The sequence below is a fragment of the Dreissena polymorpha genome, chromosome 4 (genome assembly GCF_020536995.1).
Source record: "Dreissena polymorpha isolate Duluth1 chromosome 4, UMN_Dpol_1.0, whole genome shotgun sequence".
Taxonomy (NCBI): Eukaryota; Metazoa; Mollusca; class Bivalvia; order Myida; family Dreissenidae; genus Dreissena; species Dreissena polymorpha.
Window position 1 is genome coordinate 124,803,751 of NC_068358.1, and position 20,806 is coordinate 124,824,556.

The following is a 20,806-nucleotide window of genomic DNA, read 5'->3' on the forward strand; positions in this document are numbered from 1 at the left end:
GTCTGTTACATTATCAAACCCACGTTTGTCACATAACTCTTACCCACGTCTGCCATATCATCAGAACCCACGTCTGCCATCATCGGAACCCACGTCTGCCACATCATCGGATCCCACGTCTGTCACATAACTTTTACCCACGTCTGCCATATCATCAGAACCCACGTCTGCCACATCATCGTAACCCACGTCTGTCACATCATCGAAACCCACGTCTGTCACATCACTTACACCCATGTCTGTCATATCATCAGAACCCACGTCTGTGAAATCGGAGCCCATGTCTATTACATTATCAAACCCACGTATGTCACATTATTGGAATGTACGTCTGTCATATCATCAGAACCAACGTCTGTCACATCATCGGATTCCATGTCTGTCACATCATCGGAACCAATTATGTCTGTCACATCATCGGACTCATGTCTGTCACATAATCGGAACCCACGTCCGTCACATCATCGGAACCCACGTATGTCACATCATCGGAACCCACGTTTGTCACATTATTGGAAAGTACGTTTGTCATATCATCAGAACACACTCTGTAAAATCGGAGCCGATGTCTATCACATCATCAGGATACATGTATGTCACATCACTTAAATCCACGTCTGTCATATCATCAAAGCCCACGTCTGTCACATCATCGGAACCCATGTCTGTCATATGATCGCAACCCACGTCTGTCATATCATCGGAACCCACGTCTGTCACATCATTGAAACCCACGTCTGTCACATCACTTAATCCCACATCTTTCGTATCAACAGAACCCACGTCTGTCACATCATCGGAATCCACGTCTTTCATATCATCGGAAACAACGTTCACTGAAAGTTGCTTTATGACTGACATTGGGATAGACGATTAGAAAAAGCTCATTCCATGAATATGTTTACTTGTAAATATTGTAAGGACAATCAGCCTATGAAACGACGCAATATTTAAACATCCCGCAGACCTCTTATATTAAAGATATTCGTAATATGTTCGCTTTGTATCCGTATTACCGTAATATCGTTGCTTTCCAGACCTTATTCGAAGAGTAAATAGAAACCTATTCCCATTGGTTATCAGTTTGCTTATTACGATATTGATGTGCAAACAATCTCTTCAGCCCGTTCTCCGATGGAATTAAATATAGAAACAGAAATACATGCTTTGGGTTCCAACGATGACCATTCCATTGAGACTGGCCTACTATATCCAGAGATAGTGCGAGCGAATAAAGCAGTCTTATTTGCAAAGGGTAATAACTCCATACAAAAATTATTTAAACTGAACCAGCTAAAACAAATTGCGCACGTACATCCTAGGATACTTCATATTGTTTCATCAAATTCTGATATTCAATTGTATCATCAATTGGATCATTATTTTCAGCCAGGGTACATATCCGCATGAAATTTTAAATGAAAGCGTCGCGTTTCTTGACGGGTTTGCAAATGAACACGTTGATGAACATAGCCGTGCGAGTATTATTAGTTTCTTAATATACTAGTAAACCGCTAAAACTGCGAATAGAACGTGAATATTGACGTTCTCTTCAACTTTTGGGTTTTCTCGTCACCATTTTCACAACATCAAAGTTTGAGGGCAAGGCAGTTTTACAATTGCTTAAGGCCCGGTCAGACCGACTAACGAAAATGTAACGGAGAGAAAACGGACAAAATATGCAGAGTTTGGTTATCCGGTAATAAAATTTACCTGCTCTGTCGCTCAAGACTCTCGCAATCGGTGTGTGAAGCGTAGGAAACCTGCGCTCAAGACTCTCGCAATCGGTGTGTGAAGCGTAGGCAACCTGCGCGGAACCTGCGCTCAAGACTCTCGCAATCGGTGTGTGAAGCGTAGGAAACACACAATGACCGCAAAAGTACCGGTGATGTAACGGGAAAAAACGTACGCTTAACGGATATGTACCGGATAATTAACGGCCGGCTAACGGAAATTACAGTGCGAGTAACGGACTTCTAACGGATAAAATGGCACTGGAACGCATTAGTACCGGACAACACGTTCTCCCAACATCGCCGAACAAGGAGCGGATAAGAACGGGCACGAACGGATAAAATTATTGTATGTCCGTTTCTCGTCCGTAACCTCGGTGCGATTATCTGTTAAACATGCGTTAGGTGTCCGGAACGGTGCGGTTTATCCGTTGCAAGTCTGGTATTAGTCCGGTAGTTGTCCGGTGGTTGACCAGGAAAACCGGACATTAACGGACATAGACCGGATACGTACAGGAAGAGTAACGCACGAGTTCCGAACAAACCGTAAACTAACGTATGATTGCCACACATCAAACGGAGATCTCTGTCCGTTTTATCCGGTGAAAATTTTGAATATGCTCAAAACTTCCCAACGGATGGAACGGATGTCACCGGACATCGCCGAACAAGGAGCGGATTCACCGGATGTGAAACGGACATTAAAACGGATAGGAACATTATGTCCGTTTCTCGTCCGTTGACTCGGTGTGACCGAGCCTTAAAGAGCAAAATTATAAAATAAATATATAATGACAAAACGACTGCATCCATATTCAAAGTCTAGTGTGTTGGTACACGTCCACTTGATCTATAAAATTATTTACTGTCATTTTATTTAAAATCATCAAGATCAATATAAAAACACAATAACACAAAAACGTGAATACACCATTCACAACTTATTAGTCACAAAAAGATCAAAGTCATTGTTAGACCACTGATCAAACATGAAATGAACCGAAGTAAATTGACTCAGTTTACATAATACAACTCAATAAACGTGGAGTTGAAAGCTGTTACACCGGTATTTAAAGTGCCATAACAGTTGTTGAGTATTTAACATCATTATATCAACACTCTGATTTGCGTACCTATGTTTTCATTAGTATGAATGATTACGTTTTTGTTGAAACGTTTTCAACAGTTTATTGATTGCACAAATAGCCGCTAAAGTTATTGATGTTCGATTTTCTAATGCTCTAATTTTTTTATAGGTCAGAGATGACCAATGCACGTTTTCAGTAAATAAATAGCTTACAACGCAATACAGCACAACACTAATGTCCCTAAGAGATATATGTTTGGACACAGACACAAGTTGCATGTACAACAATTATAAAACTATTTTCAATTTTGTAGAGGGTATATATACTACCGGTAAGTGAACATACTTAGCCAAAATCCTGCGACGATTGGTTCCATAAAAACTTACATCTTAACAATTGCCAAAACAATTCAAGGTTTTTTGTAAAGTTTGAGCTACAGTAATTCCACAGCAGTTATGAGCAGTTTATGACGGGACTAACCTTGAAGTACGTGAAGGTACCAATTAGTGCAATCTTTCCTGATTTACAATATAGTAATGAAATATTGAGTGTAACTTCCCAATTACCCTATCTAATTATATCCTGAAACTTGTTAATAAAATAACATGCTAAAGCGCCAGAAGCCTGTATACTAGTATGCAAATCTTTTTAATTCTTAGATCTAAGTGAATGGTTTATCCTTTAGTCTGAAACGGTGTTGGTCACTCAGACACTACTACCCCTGATTACTGAGGTACATCTAATATTTGTGCATTGTGTTTGATGTGTGTAGCAATGAAGCCATTTACCATGCACAAAACACACATAATAAAATGGGAAACGCACTGTGTGGCATTAAAATAATTATATTATCAATTCAATTGTTAAGTTCACAAATGCTGCTTTCACTAGACAGTCACTTCTTCGTACTGGAAGATTCTCAGCTGATTATCTGCCCCTCCTGAGAGTAATAGAGATGGTATGGACCAGTCTACAGAGAGGATCTTGTCAGTGTGACCCACTAGGTTGTATAAAGGAGCCTTAGGGCTGAAAATAAAATCACAAAATACAATTAGAAACTTTGATTTGGTCTGCTTGAAGTTGTTTCACTGAAATTAACGGAATAAAATTCAGTTAAATGACAGTGATCCAGTTAATCCACTTAACCATTTTCCTTGTTAACCCTAGCTACCTGGTAATATAAATAGTTTACAAATACCAAGTAAACAGCCACATGCTGTCATTCTTTAGTTTTGACCCAACTGGATTTTGTTGTTATCTTCACACAAAAGTCAACAAGAGTTCCGCGGTCGGAGATGACCGCATTGAAGCCGGATTTTTGATTTAAATGACAGGAAAGTACCTTTCGTGTTTTTGTCAATGCAATACTTAAATTACTGAAATATTGTTCAAAGGTCAAAATGAAATGTAAGTACTTTTCAAGGCATGAGCAAACCTTGTGTTATGTTTTGAATGCATGCATATACATGAACAACAATAACATTTAAGGTCACAAATATGAACTTGAATTGACAATTAGGAAAGTTTGATCTCAATTTTTTTATTAGCAAATTAGTAACATATTGTTTGAAGTTTCCATCAATTTCATTATCAAATGTAAGTGACCTTGACCTTCAAATGAATGACCTTGAAATGTCCAGTGGTTACTTACTAGTTCTGGCCAACCTTCATGTCAAGTTTCAAGACTCTAGGTCCAAGCATACCAAAGTTATAACAACTTTAACATTTTTACATTCAAGGTCACAGTGACCTTGACCTTCAAATGAATGACCTTGAAATGTCCAGTGGTTACTTACTAGTTCTGGCCAACCTTCATGTCAAGTTTCAAGACTCTAGGTCCAAGCATACCAAAGTTATAACAACTTTAACATTTTTATATTGAAGGTCACAGTGACCTTCACCTTCAAATGAATGACCTTGAAATGACCAGTGGTCATCTGTTAATCCTGGCCAACCTTCATGTCAAGTTTGAAGACTCTAGGTCCAAGCATACCAAAGTTATACCATGAAATAAGAACTTTAACATTTTTACATTCAAGGTCACAGTGACCTTGACCTTCAAATGAATGACCTTGAAATGACCAGTGGTTACTAACTAGTTATGGCCAACCTTCTTGTCAAGTTTCAAGACTCTAGGTCCAAGCATACCAAAGTTATAACAACTTTAACATTTTTTATATTGAAGGTCACAGTGACCTTGACCTTCAAATGAATGACCTTGAAATGACCAGTGGTCATCTGTTAATCCTGGCCAACCTTCATGTCAAGTTTGAAGACTCTAGGTCCAAGCATACCAAAGTTATACCATGAAATAAGAACTTTAACATTTTTACATTCAAGGTCACAGTGACCTTGACCTTCAAATGAATGACCTTGAAATGACCAGTGGTTACTAACTAGTTATGGCCAACCTTCTTGTCAAGTTTCAAGACTCTAGGTCCAAGCATACCAAAGTTATAACAACTTTAACATTTTTTATATTGAAGGTCACAGTGACCTTGACCTTCAAATGAATGACCTTGAAATGACCAGTGGTCATCTGTTAATCCTGGCCAACCTTCATGTCAAGTTTGAAGACTCTAGGTCCAAGCATACCAAAGTTATACCATGAAATAAGAACTTTAACATTTTTACATTCAAGGTCACAGTGACCTTGACCTTCAAATGAATGACCTTGAAATGACAAGTGGTTACTAACTAGTTATGGCCAACCTTCTTGTCAAGTTTCAAGACTCTAGGTCCAAGCATACCAAAGTTATAACAACTTTAACATTTTTTATATTGAAGGTCACAGTGACCTTGACCTTCAAATGAATGACCTTGAAATGACCAGTGGTCATCTGTTAATCCTGGCCAACCTTCATGTCAAGTTTGAAGACTCTAGGTCCAAGCATACCAAAGTTATACCATGAAATAAGAACTTTAACATTTTCGAGCACGCCACCCGCCCGCCACCCCGCCACCCCGCCCGCCCGCCCGCCCGCCCGACAACATCAATCTATAAGCCGAGATTTTTTCGAAAAAAATCCGGCTAAAAATAGTAACAGACTTTAAAGCGATGAACTAGTTTTTAGAAGATAAAAATCGCTTATTTAAATAAGGAAAACAAGAGATGTGTTTGTCAGAAACACAATGCCCCCTATTGCGCCGCTTTGAAATAAAATTTCAATATATCATTTGGCAGGTTTAGAAATTATCTCCCTTTTAAAGCTTATAACTTCCCTTGGATTGTATTTTTTGACTTTTGACCTTGACCTTTCACCACTCAAAATGTGCAGCTTCATGAGATACACATGCATGCCAAATATTAAGTTGCTATAATCAATATTAAAAAAGTTATGACCAAACTCTAACGACGGTTGAAGTTTAAGGAAAGAAAAATACAATGATATTCGACCTTTGACCTTAAAGGATGACCTTGACCTTGACTTTTCACCACTCAAAATGTGCAGCTCCATGAGATACACATGCATGCCAAATATGAAGTTGCTATCTCCAATATTGCAAAAGTTATCAAACTTTAACCAAGGTTAAAGTTATGGGACAGAATGACAGACAGACAGGCCAAAAACAATATTCCTCGGATCATTCGATCCGGGGGCTTAATAAACACGTTATTATAGGTTTTCTAACCATTGTCCCCCATAAATTCCAATAATGATGTCATACCTCCGTTTGTCCCACAATTTCATGAGGTTGTCATAGGAACCCGATATGAACTGGTGTTCACTAGTCTGGGACCAGGCTACACTGGACACCCAGCCCTGGTGAGACGTGTAGGTGCACTTGACAATGGACCCTTCTGAAACACAGACAATAGAACTCATTGAGCCTCACTCTGGGAAGACGGGGCTTCATGCATGTGTGCAGTCTGCACAGGCTGATCAGGGACAACACTTCCGCCTTAACTCTTTGCATGCTGGGAAATTTGTCGTCTGCTAAAATGTCGTCTGCTGAATTTCTAAAATTAGCATTTTCTTCGATTTTTTTGAAAGAATATCAGAATAGCAAACAGTTTGGATCCTGATGAGACGCCACGTTCTGTGGCGTCTCATCTGGATCCAAACTGTTTGTAAAGGCCTTCAAAATTCGGTTCCCGCACACTGAAATGTTTAACCCTTTACCACTTAGAAACATATTTCCACGCATTTGTAGTCCCTTTGAAAGTTATATTTAATTTAAGACGTTTCTTACTTGATTCAAGTTTTTAAAGCTCCATCTCCAAACCTTAGATACTGATGGGCAGCAAACAGCATAAAACCTGAACAGACTGCCAGTAACTCGCAGGCTGTTCTGGTTTAAAGCTGTTTGCACATAGCCATTTTTACTTTGCTTCAGAGTGGGAAAGGGTTAAAATCCAGTTTAGGAAAAACATGTATTCCCTCATAAGCGTGCGGGGACTACACAGGCAATTCATGGAGAACACTTGAGGCACATGCCTTCAGCCATATTTCCCCACAGCGAGGCTCTAAAGTAATGGTTGGTACACTCTACTGGTAGTAGATCAGGTAACTCAGTTCAAATGCCCCTATTTTAATTGCATAATTTAGAAATAGACCCATCCAGGCTTAGCCAAAAATATCATACTTGAACATGTACCATGTCTACCTTTGAATCTCAAATTAGACTAAGAAAAAATATACATAGAACGTGTCAATTTAACAGTTGAAACTACTGTTTAATTTGTTTAAGGGCTTTATTTCCTTGGCCACACACACCTATGGATATTGAAAAAACAACACTTGCTGCTTGAAAAAAACAAGAGCACCACATAACGGGTGCCACACTCGGCTACGGGTGCAGTATTGAATAAATGGAAGCTTGTCGGATTTTTTTTTTTTAGAGGTCACATTGACCTTGACCTTTGACCGAGTGACCCCAAAATGGGTGTGGCATGTAGAACTCATCAAGGTGCATCTACATATTTAGTTTCACAGTTGTAGGTGGAAGCACTTTGATTTTAGAGCCAATGTTAAGGTTTTAGCACCACGCGGACGTCGGACGTCAGACGACGAGCTGGCTATGACAATACCTCGGGTTTTTTCCGAAAACGCCGAGCTAATAAACAAATACAAAATAATAATATGTATGAAGACTATAAAACACTGCAATCCTATTTCAAAATTTGACATTTTGAGTGTTGAAAGCAGAACTATCATATCTACTACAACTATTTTATCCCATCTTCACTGCGACATTGACGGTATAACACCCCATGGAATAGACTAGCCTCTATCCCACCTTGTTGAATAAACCTGTCGTGTGCACCGACTACTTTTGATTCTACCACTGAATTATTTTTTATAAGAATTCTCTACTCAAGAAAACATTAGCTTTAAAATAATACGACCTTTAACCTTAAGATCTAGTCAAGGGACATAATTTTTCGCCATCTGTATAATTAATCAGCTGATTACTGGCTTCATAAAATGACATACTTATTGCGTCATTTTCCAATAATAGGTGATGTGTTCTTTTGGTGTACACGAAACTAGTATGGGATGTCTGGGAACAAAACATGGAAGACGCGCATTTTTTCATGTTCATGTATCCTGGATGTAATTATGAACAAGACGTGTGTTTGTCAAAAACACAATGCCCCCTATTGCGCCGCTTTTAAGCCATAAATTTTACCTTTGACCTTGAAGGATGACCTTGACCTTTCACCACTCAAAATGTGCAGCTCCATGAGATACACATGCATGCTAAATATCAAGTTGCTATCTTCAATATTCAAAAAGTTATGACCAAACTTAAACAAAGGTTAAAGTTTTAGGAAAGAAAAATACAATAATATTTGACCTTTGACTTTGAAGGATGACATTGACCTTGACTTTTCACCACTCAAAATGTGCAGCTCCATGAGATACACATGCATGCCAAAAATCAAGTTGCTATCTTCAATATTGCAAGAGTTATCAAACTTTAACCAAGGTTAAAGTTTTGGGACACACACATACAATGAATGAATGACAGACAGTCAGACAGGCCATAAACAATATACACCGGATCTTTCGATCCAGGGGCATAAAAAGTGCATATTCTATGGATGATTGAACTGGTGAGACAAAAGATTTAGATCTGCATGTATTATTTATTTTCAGAATGTGCGTGCCTATTTGGATGTGAAATTGTGTGCGTAGAACATACTGATGGGTGTTTTTTTCAGTTGTCTAATCAAATTGTTTTGCTTTTGGATGTAAGTAAACGCAAGAGTATTTTCTTTGATGAATAAACTTTGTCTTTGTAGTTTTATCAAAGAAATTATATTCAGAAAGAATAACCTGTTTACAACCAATGCTTCAAAGCTTAATAATAGAATTATTTTGGATTATCTTGTGTGTGGGTCACAAACTACAGGATGTGAAGGCTAGATCTAGACGCCATCAAAATCTGCAGTGTCCATGTAAAAAATAGGCAAGTATAGTTTTTGTGATAATTTATGTTTACATTTAGATCAACTCTGTGACCAAATCTACATGTCCATGTATGTAGACATTGACATCATTTTGTCAAGAGCAATCGCCGCCATTTTGAAATTGATCATTTTCTTTTGAAAATAAAATGAATTTTATTTAAGTTAAATCTTCTTGTCCTGGTCGTAATGTGTTACAATATGCATGCTGCGTAAAATTGAATTAAGGCATATGGTGTTATTTTTTCTCGTTTTAAAGTTTTTTTGTGAATTTTTTTTAAGACTATTTTGCGTACCAGAACAAATACATTTTGTTATCACTACAAATGGTTACATTCGTTAGATATAGATTTTAAGCGCTTTTAAGAATAAATTAAAATTATTGTTAAGGTTATAAGATCTATTTATGTTAAATGTCATGTTGAAAAGAAAATCAAATAGAATACTGGGATTAGCGTTGAATAGAGAAATTTATGTTGCTCGGCTCAAACACCGAAAGCACTTGTCAAGGCTCGTGCTCCCGGTGTTCTAAGCCTTGCAATATAAACTTCTCTCTATTCAACGCTAACCTAGAATTCTCTATATATCTGCTCACATGAATATTTTCTTTCTAAGCCCTTCATTTGGGGAAGGGGCAATACGTACCTGATGATCGAGGGTCCCAAAGCCGAACATGTCGATCTGCAGACCCAGTAACTAGGAGGCCACTCCTCGTGGAATATGCCACACTCAGAAACACCTTGTTGCCTTGCTGTGGGACATTGTGAAATTTGTAAATTTTATGCAAAGCTGGATGTTGATATCCATTAGTTTACTGCGACCAGGGTGCTGAATCAATGGGGTTTTCAGGGTTTTACACACGGGCTGGACAGAAAGTAATCACACCTTTAATTAAGAAATTGATTTTTGCAAATATCTCAAATTGTTGAAATACATTTGCAAAAATCTTAAGTGCATAAAAGACAGTTTTTCTTGCAGTTTGTGCCGATGCCTTAAGGTATAATAATAAATCCTTGAATACGTCTAAAATCGTTGACAAAAATAACACATTCTGTGAAACATAACCATGTAGTACAAATCAAATTTTGAACAAGAACACAGGCTGATTAAATAAAGTAATTCTGATGTATTTCACATTGCCATAATCAGCATAAAAACCTGTCTTTTATGCACTAATTGAAGTTCTTAAGAAAAATTGTTTTAAAAAGTTATTTGAAATAAAGCACCACTAACTGTTGTGTTCACATCCATTAAAGGTAAAAGGGGGAACTCTACAAATCACGTGATCCTGCACCCTGGTAACTAAAAGGACTGACCACGAGAACAAGATGACATTCAATACTATTCTATTTAACAATAATTATACTCGAGATTCGCTCCAGGAAAACAGGGCTAAATTCATGAGCGTAAAGCGTTGTCCCAGATAAGCCTGCGCAGTCTGCACAGAACAATCAGGTATGCCAATTTCAGCTTAAATTTTTGCTTAGAAGAGATACCTCGAAACAAAAAATACTATCAAAGCTTAACCCTGTAAGTGCTGGAGCCGAATTTTGAAGGCCTTTGCAAACAGTTTGGATCCAGATGAGACGACACAGAATGAGGCGTCTCATCAGGATCAAAACTGTTTGCTATTCTGATAGTATTCTTTGAAAAAAATCGAAGAAAATGCTAATTTAAGAAATTCAGCAGACAACATTTTAGCAGACAACAAATTTCCCAGCATGCAAAGCTTAAGTGGATTAAGTCTTGTTTAATCAGAGCAAGGCTCATATATTAAACAAGAGGGCCTGAAAGGCCCAAAGGCGCTCACCTGAGATAAAAAGAAATGACCTGTTCTTTGCAGCCCAAGATATCAATGGAACAAATGTTCTAACCAAGTATCATGAAGAATGAACAACAAATGGCCCCTTGGCGGCCATGTTTTTTTAACAGACCTGAACCATTTTTTTAACTCTTCCAAGATATGTCCAAATTTCACGAAGATTTGGAAAAAAATGTGTCTTCTAGACTGTTCACATGTTGTCACTATATACATATAAAGGAAACTGCCCCACTCCCTGGCCACCATGTTTTTTCACTGATCAGGACCATTTTCAAACTCGTCCGAGACATCCACATAACTAATAATTTGACAAAATTTCATGATGATAAGGCAAAACATGTGACTTCTAGAGTGTTCACAAGCTTTTTTACTATATAAATATAAGGAAAAAGACCCCCCCCCCTGGAGGCCATGTTTTTTTACCGATCCAAACCATTATCGAACTCAACTGTCCTATCCAGGTGTGGTAGTGCGGTCTCCTTCGCGTAGGCAAATGAACAGGTCACAAGACGGTTACAGTTATGTAACTTTGTGAGCACTTATGTAATGCGGAAATATTTATTTGACGAAATATTATTTCCGGTCAGGATGACCATACTGACTGGTTGTAATTCAATTAACAAAAGGTGTTCAGTCAGGGACGCCTAAATACACTCAAACTGAAGAATTTATTTATAAGTGAAAACCAAGGCAGCTTTAACAAAAATAACTAATTTTTATTCCAAGAACTCGGAAAATGAAGAACAATGACAGAAAATTAAAAACAGGTACAAGCCAAGTCTAAAGAATCTAAGTATCGTTACAAAAATGAACAACATACAGAAAATACCTTCATGAATGTAAAAAGAAGTTCAAAATCTGTAAAAAAAAAAACTGATATAAATATAAGTTACTGTTAGTCTAGAAAGTGCTTCAAAAATCTAGTTTACAAAATAGGTCTAATTTAATCTCAAGAACAATATTTATGGAGATAAGGAAACTTCAGTGAATCAAATGTAAAAAATAAGAAAAATTTACTAAAGTTATTGAAATAGAATAGAGACTTTCTAATTTAGAAAATGCCAAATAAAAATAATCTAAATAATAAGAATAATTTAGAAAATAATGCCAAAATGTCTTGATGCTGGTGTTAACAAGAGCACTGCCTTGCGGGTGCAGACCGCTCATCTATTTTCTTTTTAAAGGTGAAGGAACTTTCATTCTTTCATTTTCAATCACAAAGGAGGTAGGGGTGGAGTGAAGAGGGGTGTATAGTGTAGGGGTGTGGACATTTATTACATTATGTTCCAAAAATGCGGAAAAAAATGCCCAAAAAAAATCGGGGGTGGGGGGGGGGGGGTGGGGGGGGGGATTCTTGGGTGCGATGGATGGACTAATGGGGGGTGGGTGGATTGGGGGGGGGGGGGGGGGGAGGGGGGAGGTATAGTGTGAGGGTCTGGTGGTCATTTGTGAGATGATCTTTAAAAAAAAAAAAAAATGCGGAAAAAAATGCCAAAAAAAAATCGGGGGGGTGGGGGTGGATTCTTGGGTGCAATGGTCGGACGTCATTCCAAACTTAAAATAATAAAAATAAATATTTGTGTTTTTTAACAGTTTAAAAAAAAATGGGGGGGTGGGGTCGGGAGGGGGGGTATAGCGTGAGGGTGTGGTGGTCATTTGTGACATGATCTTAAAAAAAAAATAAAATAAAAAAAAAATTAGGGGGGGGGGGGATTTGGAGGGGGGAGGGGGATGAGGGCACGGGGGATGGTTTGGGTGGAGTCTATTGTGGTATGTCAGGTAAGAGTAGTTTTGTCAAAGTATCAATCAAAACTAATCATAAATAAAGAAGTTATGGCAATTTTAGCAAAATTTAATAATTTGACCTTGAGAGTCAAGGTCATTCAAAGGTCAAGGTAAAATTCAACTTGCCAGGTACAGTTACCTCATGATAGCATGAAAGTATTTGAAGTTTGAAAGCAATAGCCTTGATACTTCAGAAGTAAAGTGGATCGAAACACAAAATTTAACCATATATTTAAAGTTACTAAGTCAAAAAAGGGCCATAATTCTGTAATAATGACAACCAGAGTTATGCAACTTGTCCTTTTACTGTACCCTTATGATAGTTTGCGAGTGTTCCAAGTATGAAAGCAATATCTATGATACTTAAGGGGTAAAGTGGACCAAAACACAAAACTTAACCAAATTTTCAATTTTCTAAGTATAAAGGGCCCATAATTCCGTCCAAATGCCAGTCAGAGTTACATAACTTTGCCTGCACAGTCCCTTTATGATAGTTAATAAGTGTTACAAGTATGAAAGCAATAGCTTTGATACTATAGGAATAAAGTGGACCTAAACACAAAACTTAACTAAATTTTCAATTTTCTAAGTATAAAAAGGGCACATAATTCAGTCAAAATGCCAGTCAGAGTTCCATTACTTTGCCTGCACAGTCCCCTTATGATAGTTAGTAAGTGTTGCAAGTATGAAAGCAATAGCTTTGATACTTAAGGAATAAAATGGACCTAAACACAAAACTTAACCAAAATTTTCAATTTTCTAAGTATAAAAAGGGCACATAATTCTGTCAAAATGCACGCCAGAGTTATCTAACTTTGCCTGCCCAGTCCCCTCATGATAGTAAGTAAGTGTACCAAGTTTGAATGCAATAGCATTGATACTTTCTGAGAAAAGTGGACCTAAACGCAAAACTTAACCGGACGCCAACGCCGACGCCAAGGTGATGACAATAGCTCATAATTTTTTTTCAAAAAATAGATGAGCTAAAAATAATTTAGAGTTTAATTATTTCAAAATTCCAACCTTTTTCAAGAGCTGTTAACTTTTCAAGAAAGTATCAAGAGGTGTTTAAATCAGCCAAAACAGCTTATTTTATACAGTTCAGAAGAGATCAATGGCAGAGTAGTCAATTTTCCCTCAGAACAGTGCATTTATCAATGATTAATATCTTCCTAAATTCCAGAGAAGAACTAAAAATAGATTACTGAACCAGGTTAAACAAGGGAGATAAATACTGCATAAATACTGCAAAATCATGTACATGTTGTCTTTCTTTCAGTTATCTCTTAGTTGAAAGGCTTATCATAAGTGTTTGAATGACTAAAACAGTTATGTTAACTATGAAAATTCTGTGTTATGAAAAATTACATAAAACAGTTAATGTCACATAATATTGACATTATAAAACCAAACTTTACTACACAGGAAACAAATGTTCTGACCAAATTTCATGAAGATTGAGCAAACTAGAAAGTTAACAAGATTTTACTATAGCCATACATGTATATAGCCATTTAAGGAAAAAGCCCCGCCCCTTGGCAGCCATATTTTTCAAGCCAAGGTTACCATTTTAGAACTCATCCAAGATATCATTGGGACAAATCATCTGAGCAAGTTTCATGAAGATCGGAAAATAAATGTGGCCTCTAGAGTGTTAACAAGGTTTTACAATAGCCATAAAAGGAAAAATGCCCCGCCCCCTGGCGGCCATGTTTTTCAACCAACTGACATTATTTTCAAACTCGTCCAAGATATCATCGGGGTGAATCTTCTGACCAAGTTTTATGAGGATCGGATAATAAATGAGGCCTCCAGAGTGTTAACAAGATTTTGCTATAGCCATTTATAGCCATATAAGGTATAATGCCCCGCCCCTTGGCAGCCATGTTTTTCAAGCAAGCATAACCATTTTAGAACTCGTCCAAGATATCATTGAGACAAATATTCTGACCAAATTTCATTTAGATTGGACAATAAATGTGGCCTCTAGAGAGTGAACAAGGCAAATATTGACGTCGCACAACGGACAACGCAAGACGTACAACGCACAACTGATGACTGACAAAAGGCGATCACAAAAGCTCACCATGAGGTGAGCTAAAAATATAGCTTGTGATTAAAAAATTAACACAACAGACCAGTGCTGTGACTTGCTCAGCCTTCTGCAGATCCCACAGACGCAGGGTGTGGTCCCAGGAGGCAGTGAACACCTGGTCCTCCCCCAGCCACACGATGCCCGACACACCCTCTGTGTGACCAGATAGCGTCAATATCGGCACCCGAGTCGTCATTCCAGCCCTACTCATCTTCTTCTTCTTTTTAGGTATATCTTCAGCATCCATGATCTCTTCACTGTCTGTTGGGCTTAGTTCTACATTTATTAAAGATTGCAAGAATTGTCAGGGCTTTTGTTGCTTTTCATGTCTTTTACATCTTTTTTTAAGTTGGGTGGGGAGGGTTGGGGAGAAGCGTTGGTTTTGGCATTTGTGGAAAACAATCACATAGCAGGAAAATGTAAAACCCTGGAGTAACATTAGTTGATTACAAACAATATATTACAAGTATTTACGGTGGATGTGTTCAAAGAAGGGACAGTGGCACAATGTAGGCAAATCCATTCTTTCTTTATGAGGTCAAAACATGGATACACTTTGGATCATCAACAGAAACATATAAGTGACAATTTACCTTAGATTATTTAAAGCACTTTGCATTAAACCAAGATGAACATAAAAACAACAACTGAATAATTAATTTAAATTAAGGAACATTATTGAACACAAATTAACTAAATATATTTTACTTCTTGGATATTCTTAGATAGATGGTAAATATGAACATTCATGCAACCTTACAGAATTACCTGCTGACCACAGCTTCAACATTTTGTCCCAGGATCCTGTGCAAAACTGAAATAATAAAATACTGACAGTATGCAATTGTTGCATTTTATTTGACATAAATAATCAAATAGCACTGATAAAAAGTAAGAACAAAATAAAAATCTAAACTAGAAATGGCGCGGCAGAGGCCGACGCGTATCCCCACGCCGAATGTTTGACCTAGGTGTGCCCCAGGGTTGGTAATGGGGCCATGCATAGCTGAGATTGACCGTATTGTCATAAGAGAAGTTCATCATCAATTAGAAGTGAATTGGTGCAGAAATGAAGAAGTTATAGTAAAAGGCAATTTTGGGTGGGTGTGACATATGTGGGCAGGGCGCCCCAGGGTTGGTAATTGTGCCATGCATAGTTGAGATTGACCATATTGTCATAAGAGAAGTTCAGTATCAATTTGAAGTGAATCAGTGTAGAAAAGAAGAAATTATAGTAAAAGGCAATTTTGGGTGGGTGTGGTCTATGTGGGCGGGGCCCCAGGGTTGGTAATGGGGCCATGCATAGTTGAGATTGACCGTATTGTCATAAGAGAGGTTCAGTATCAATTTGAAGTGAATCGGTGTAGAAATGAAGAAATTATAGTAAAAGGCAATTTTGGGTGGGTGTGGTCTATGTGGGCGGGGCGCCCCAGGGTTGGTAATGGGGCCATGCATAGTTGAGATTGACTGTATAGTCATAAGAGAAGTTCAATATCAATTGAAGTGAATCGGTGTAGAAAAGAAGAAATTATAGTAAAGGCAATTTTGGGTGGGTGTGGTCTATGTGGGCGGGGCCCCAGGGTTGGTTATGGGGCCATGCATAGTTGAGATTGACCCTAATGTCATAAGAGAAGTTCAGTATCAATTTGAAGTGAATCCGTGTAGAAATGAAAAAATTATAGTAAATGGAATTTTTTGGTGGGTGTGGCCTATGTGGGCGGGCGCCCCAGGGTTGGGATTGGGGCCATGCATAGTTGAGATTGACCCTAATGTCATAACAAAAGTTCAGTATCAATTTGAAGTGAATCCGTGTAGAAATGAAAAAATTATAGTAAATGGAAATTTTTGGTGGGTGTGGCCTATGTGGGCGGGGCGCCCCAGGGTTGGGAATGGGGCCATGCATGGTTGAGATTGACCGTATTGTTATAAGAGAGGTCCAGTATCAATTTGAAGTGAATCGGTGTAGAAATAAAGAAGTAAATGTAAAATAACCTAAAAAAATGAGTGATAATTTCTGACGCGGCCCCACCCCAACCGCTATAACTTTTGACCCAGGGGTCAGATCAAAATTCCAAATAGTGCAGGGTCGCACATATGCTCATAGCTACCATGTGTGTAAGTTTCAAGGTTCTAGTGCTTTTAGTGTAGGAGGAGATAGTGGCCAGGACGGACGGACAGACAGACAGACAGACGGACGGACGGCGGAGATAACCACAATATCCCCACCTTTTTTTCAAAAAGCGTGGGGATAACAAACTCAGGGCTTCCCCTGGCCCAAAAATTTCTGTAGCCAACATTTTAGCCAACTGGATTTTTTTGTAGCCAAATTTTAGAAACTGTAGCCAAAGTATTAGCAAAGCATTCGGAACCGCCTGTTGTATAGGCTACAGTAGTGTTAAAGAAGAAACTAAACAAAGAAGCTTTAATATGTTTATTACTATAATCATCATGTGTGAATAACAAAAAAACACAGTTGTGCAGCAAAGTACACATTAGTCATAGCCGACACACAGTTGCTTCACTTTTGGATATTGCTGCAACCTGCGCATTTGTCATAGATGTTTTTTAGACTATAGACGCTTGTGAGGCCTCTTTGTGATCTGAAATAAACAAAATCAAATATGCTAAATTTCAAAACAAAAAGCTCATTTTGAAAAGTGTCAATATATATTTATTATGAACATAAATTATTATTGTTATTTTTTATATATTATTAATAATATAAACAATATTCATGTATATACATTTTAATATTAATGATTGTCATTCTTTTTTATTACCTTTTGATTTTTCGTGTTTTGAAATGTCTTTTTTCAACATACTACACCCAGGTGTGAATGAATTTGATTTTTGAAACTGTATGCATATTTTGCAAAACATCGTTTTTGATTTTGCGTTATAATCTAACCACATGAATTCCGAAAGCCAAATATCTTTGAACGATCTATTGTCAGATTTGATTTTTTTGAGACCGATTCAATACATTCGTCAGCGTCCAAAGGACGCTTATTGCCTAAGGTTGCCATAATGGAAAACGCAATTCTGACAATGTTTAGGCTTATATTCCCATAAACCTGTCGTCATTCACAATTGCAACACATTAAGACTATGATCTTTAACAAACATTGCAAACAATAAACAAACTACTCGAAATTAAAATCAATTATCAATTTCTTTACTGGCGTTCATTGTGTGACTTAGTTGATAATTCGCTAACTGCTATTACTCAAATTGATTAGAATCGGTAGCAGTCTTTTAATCAGTGTTTATTGTTTATCTTAGCCGATAAGATGTACGATAACACCTTTTGTTTTCACACCTGCAAGCGTTCTGTACATAGATGGTGACGTCACTGCCAGTACACAATGCACCAGCAAGTTTGCTTTGTTTCGATGACCGGTTCTGACCGGTGTTGCAGCAGACTGCGTATCAAATTTGCTGGTTGATAACACGATGATGTATTGACGCACAGTCGACGGTTAAAGAGTTTACTATCTGGGATGGTACTTGACAGGCGAAAAACGTTTCGCCGAGCATTTTCGCCAACCGAGAAGTTTATTCGCCGAATTTTAAAAACGTTTCGCCGAGCATTTTCGCCAACCGAGAATTTTATTCGCCGAATTTGCGAAACTTTCGCCAACGGCGAATTTGGCGAACGACAGCGGAAGCCCTGAAACTTTAACCAAATTATGTAAAAAAAATCAAGGTAGGAAAAGTAAATTTCAATAGATAAACTTGACAAAATTGTATGAGCAATTATAAAGCTTCATTCAGAAATTTCAATTATTGATGAATATAATTGATCATGGTGTTTTTCCATTAAAGGGACTGTCAACCACAAACAACGAAAAAAGAAATGTTCTAAAATACTGTATTTTTTTTTACAATTATTAGTTTATATTGATTAAAATATCACAACTGGTATATTACATTACGGGTACTTGAAAAAAGTTTATATTTTCAGTATATTCGGTAATAAAATTTTGTGACATGAAATGGAAAGTACATCGCGAAAATAGGTGACATAATGAAAAACACACTATAAATAACGCAAGTAGATTGATCATTTTATATATAAACAAGGGCTGTTTGTAAAACATGCATGCCCCCCATATGGGCTGTCCGGTGTAGTGGCAGCCATTGTGTGAATACGATTTTTGTCACTGTGACCTTGACCTTTGACCTAGTGATCTGAAAATCAATAGGGGTCATCTGCGGGTCACGATCAATGTACCTATGAAGTGTCATGATCCTAGGCAAAAGCGTTCTTGAGTTATCATCCGAAAATCATTTTACTATTTCAGGTCACTGTGACCTTAACCTTTGACCTTGTGACCTCAAAATCAATAGGGGTCATCTGCAAGTCATGATCAATCTACCTATGAAGTTTCATGATCCTACCCGTATGCGTTCTTGAGTTATCATCCGAAAACCATTTTACTATTTCGGGTCACCATGACCTTGACCTTTGACCTAGTGACCTCAAAATCAATAGGGGTCATCTGCGAGTCATGATCAATCTACCCATGAAGTTTCATGATCCTAGGCGTATGCGTTCTTGAGTTATCATCCGGAAACCATTTTACTATTTCGGGTCACTGTGACCTTGACCATTGACCTAGTGACCTCAAAATCAATAGGGGTCATCTGCGAGTCATGATCAATGTACCTATGAAGTTTCATGATTCTAGGCCCAAGCGTTCTTGAGTTATCGTCTGACAACCACCTGGTGGACGGACCGACAGACCGACCGACATGAGCAAAGTAATATACCCCCTCTTCTTCGAAGGGGGGCATAAATATATACAATTCACTATGCATGCACAATTTGCATTCCTGGGTTTACCACTTGACGATGATGATCAATCTACTTGCGTCATTTATAGTAAACTGGTAGTTACATGGTACCTGGTACCTGTACCCAGTAAAATTGTATTACCCAATATATGAAAATATGAAAACTTAACAACTTTCTTCAAGTAATGTAATATACCAGTCGTGATATTTTAATCAATATAAACTAATAATTGTAAAAAAATACAGTATTTTAGAACTTTTCTTTTTTCGTCTTTGTGGTTGACAGTCCCTTTAAGTATTCATCAAAATAGTGAATTGTGAAAAACGGCAATAACAGCTAAGCGAGTGCTTATATAAAATCAGTAAAATAAACACACTTCTGGGTTTTTATGTATATCTGGCCTTTACACAAGGCCTTAAACTGCAGGGGTACCCCTTTGCATCCAGAGGAGGAGTACCCTTGTTCTTAAAGTCAAAACTTTTCTTTTTTTTTGAACTCTTAAGTAATGCAAAAACTATTAAAGAACATATACAATTCGCATAAAAAAACAAAACAATTGCCAATAGCTTGCTTTCTTCCACGGGCCTTATTCTGCAGTATATTTTATTTGTTTGAATATAGCTGTAAACTTTTTTTTTTTGCAAATTAGTACATATTTTTTCATGCTCCTTTTTTAACGGAAGCTGATATATTTCTTAAAGATAAGCAAAACAATTTACAACCAAATTAACACAGATCTCCATATGAGCATTGGATTTAATTAAAAACTTGTTTTGAGTCAAAGGAATTCACACAAAGTAGATACTGATGTACACTAGATGACCATTTCCCCTCCTCATATGAAGGAGAGAATGGTAAATTATGATAACATATGATTCTAAATGTACCTATAACTTGTTAAAACTGTGAAGGTGCTGAATTGCAGTACTTGGTAACACAAGTGTTGTGACTGTAGATTTCACATGAAATGTTTTTTACCGTAATTGATCAAAAACATGCTGAGCAAGAGCACATGCTAGTTGAAACAGGCAACATACTGAACATTTGAAATTTAATTTCTTTGAGGCAAA

The 20,806-nt window shown here is 37.5% G+C and overlaps 1 protein-coding gene across 1 annotated transcript in view; it reads right to left on the bottom strand.

Annotated features, from left to right (window-relative positions):
* Positions 1 to 2,591: 2,591 nt before the first annotated feature.
* LOC127875911 (ribosome biogenesis protein WDR12 homolog) overlaps positions 2,592 to 20,806 on the bottom strand; it is a 34,389-nt gene continuing 16,174 nt past the window's right edge. Inside the window, exons 6-10 of the mRNA XM_052420664.1 lie at positions 15,707 to 15,752; positions 14,982 to 15,214; positions 9,882 to 9,987; positions 6,491 to 6,623; positions 2,592 to 3,847 (exon numbers count right to left, since the gene is read on the bottom strand). Coding sequence (XP_052276624.1) covers positions 3,709 to 3,847; positions 6,491 to 6,623; positions 9,882 to 9,987; positions 14,982 to 15,214; positions 15,707 to 15,752 — 657 coding nt within the window. The 3' untranslated portion in view covers positions 2,592 to 3,708. The remainder of the gene's footprint in view (positions 3,848 to 6,490; positions 6,624 to 9,881; positions 9,988 to 14,981; positions 15,215 to 15,706; positions 15,753 to 20,806) is intronic.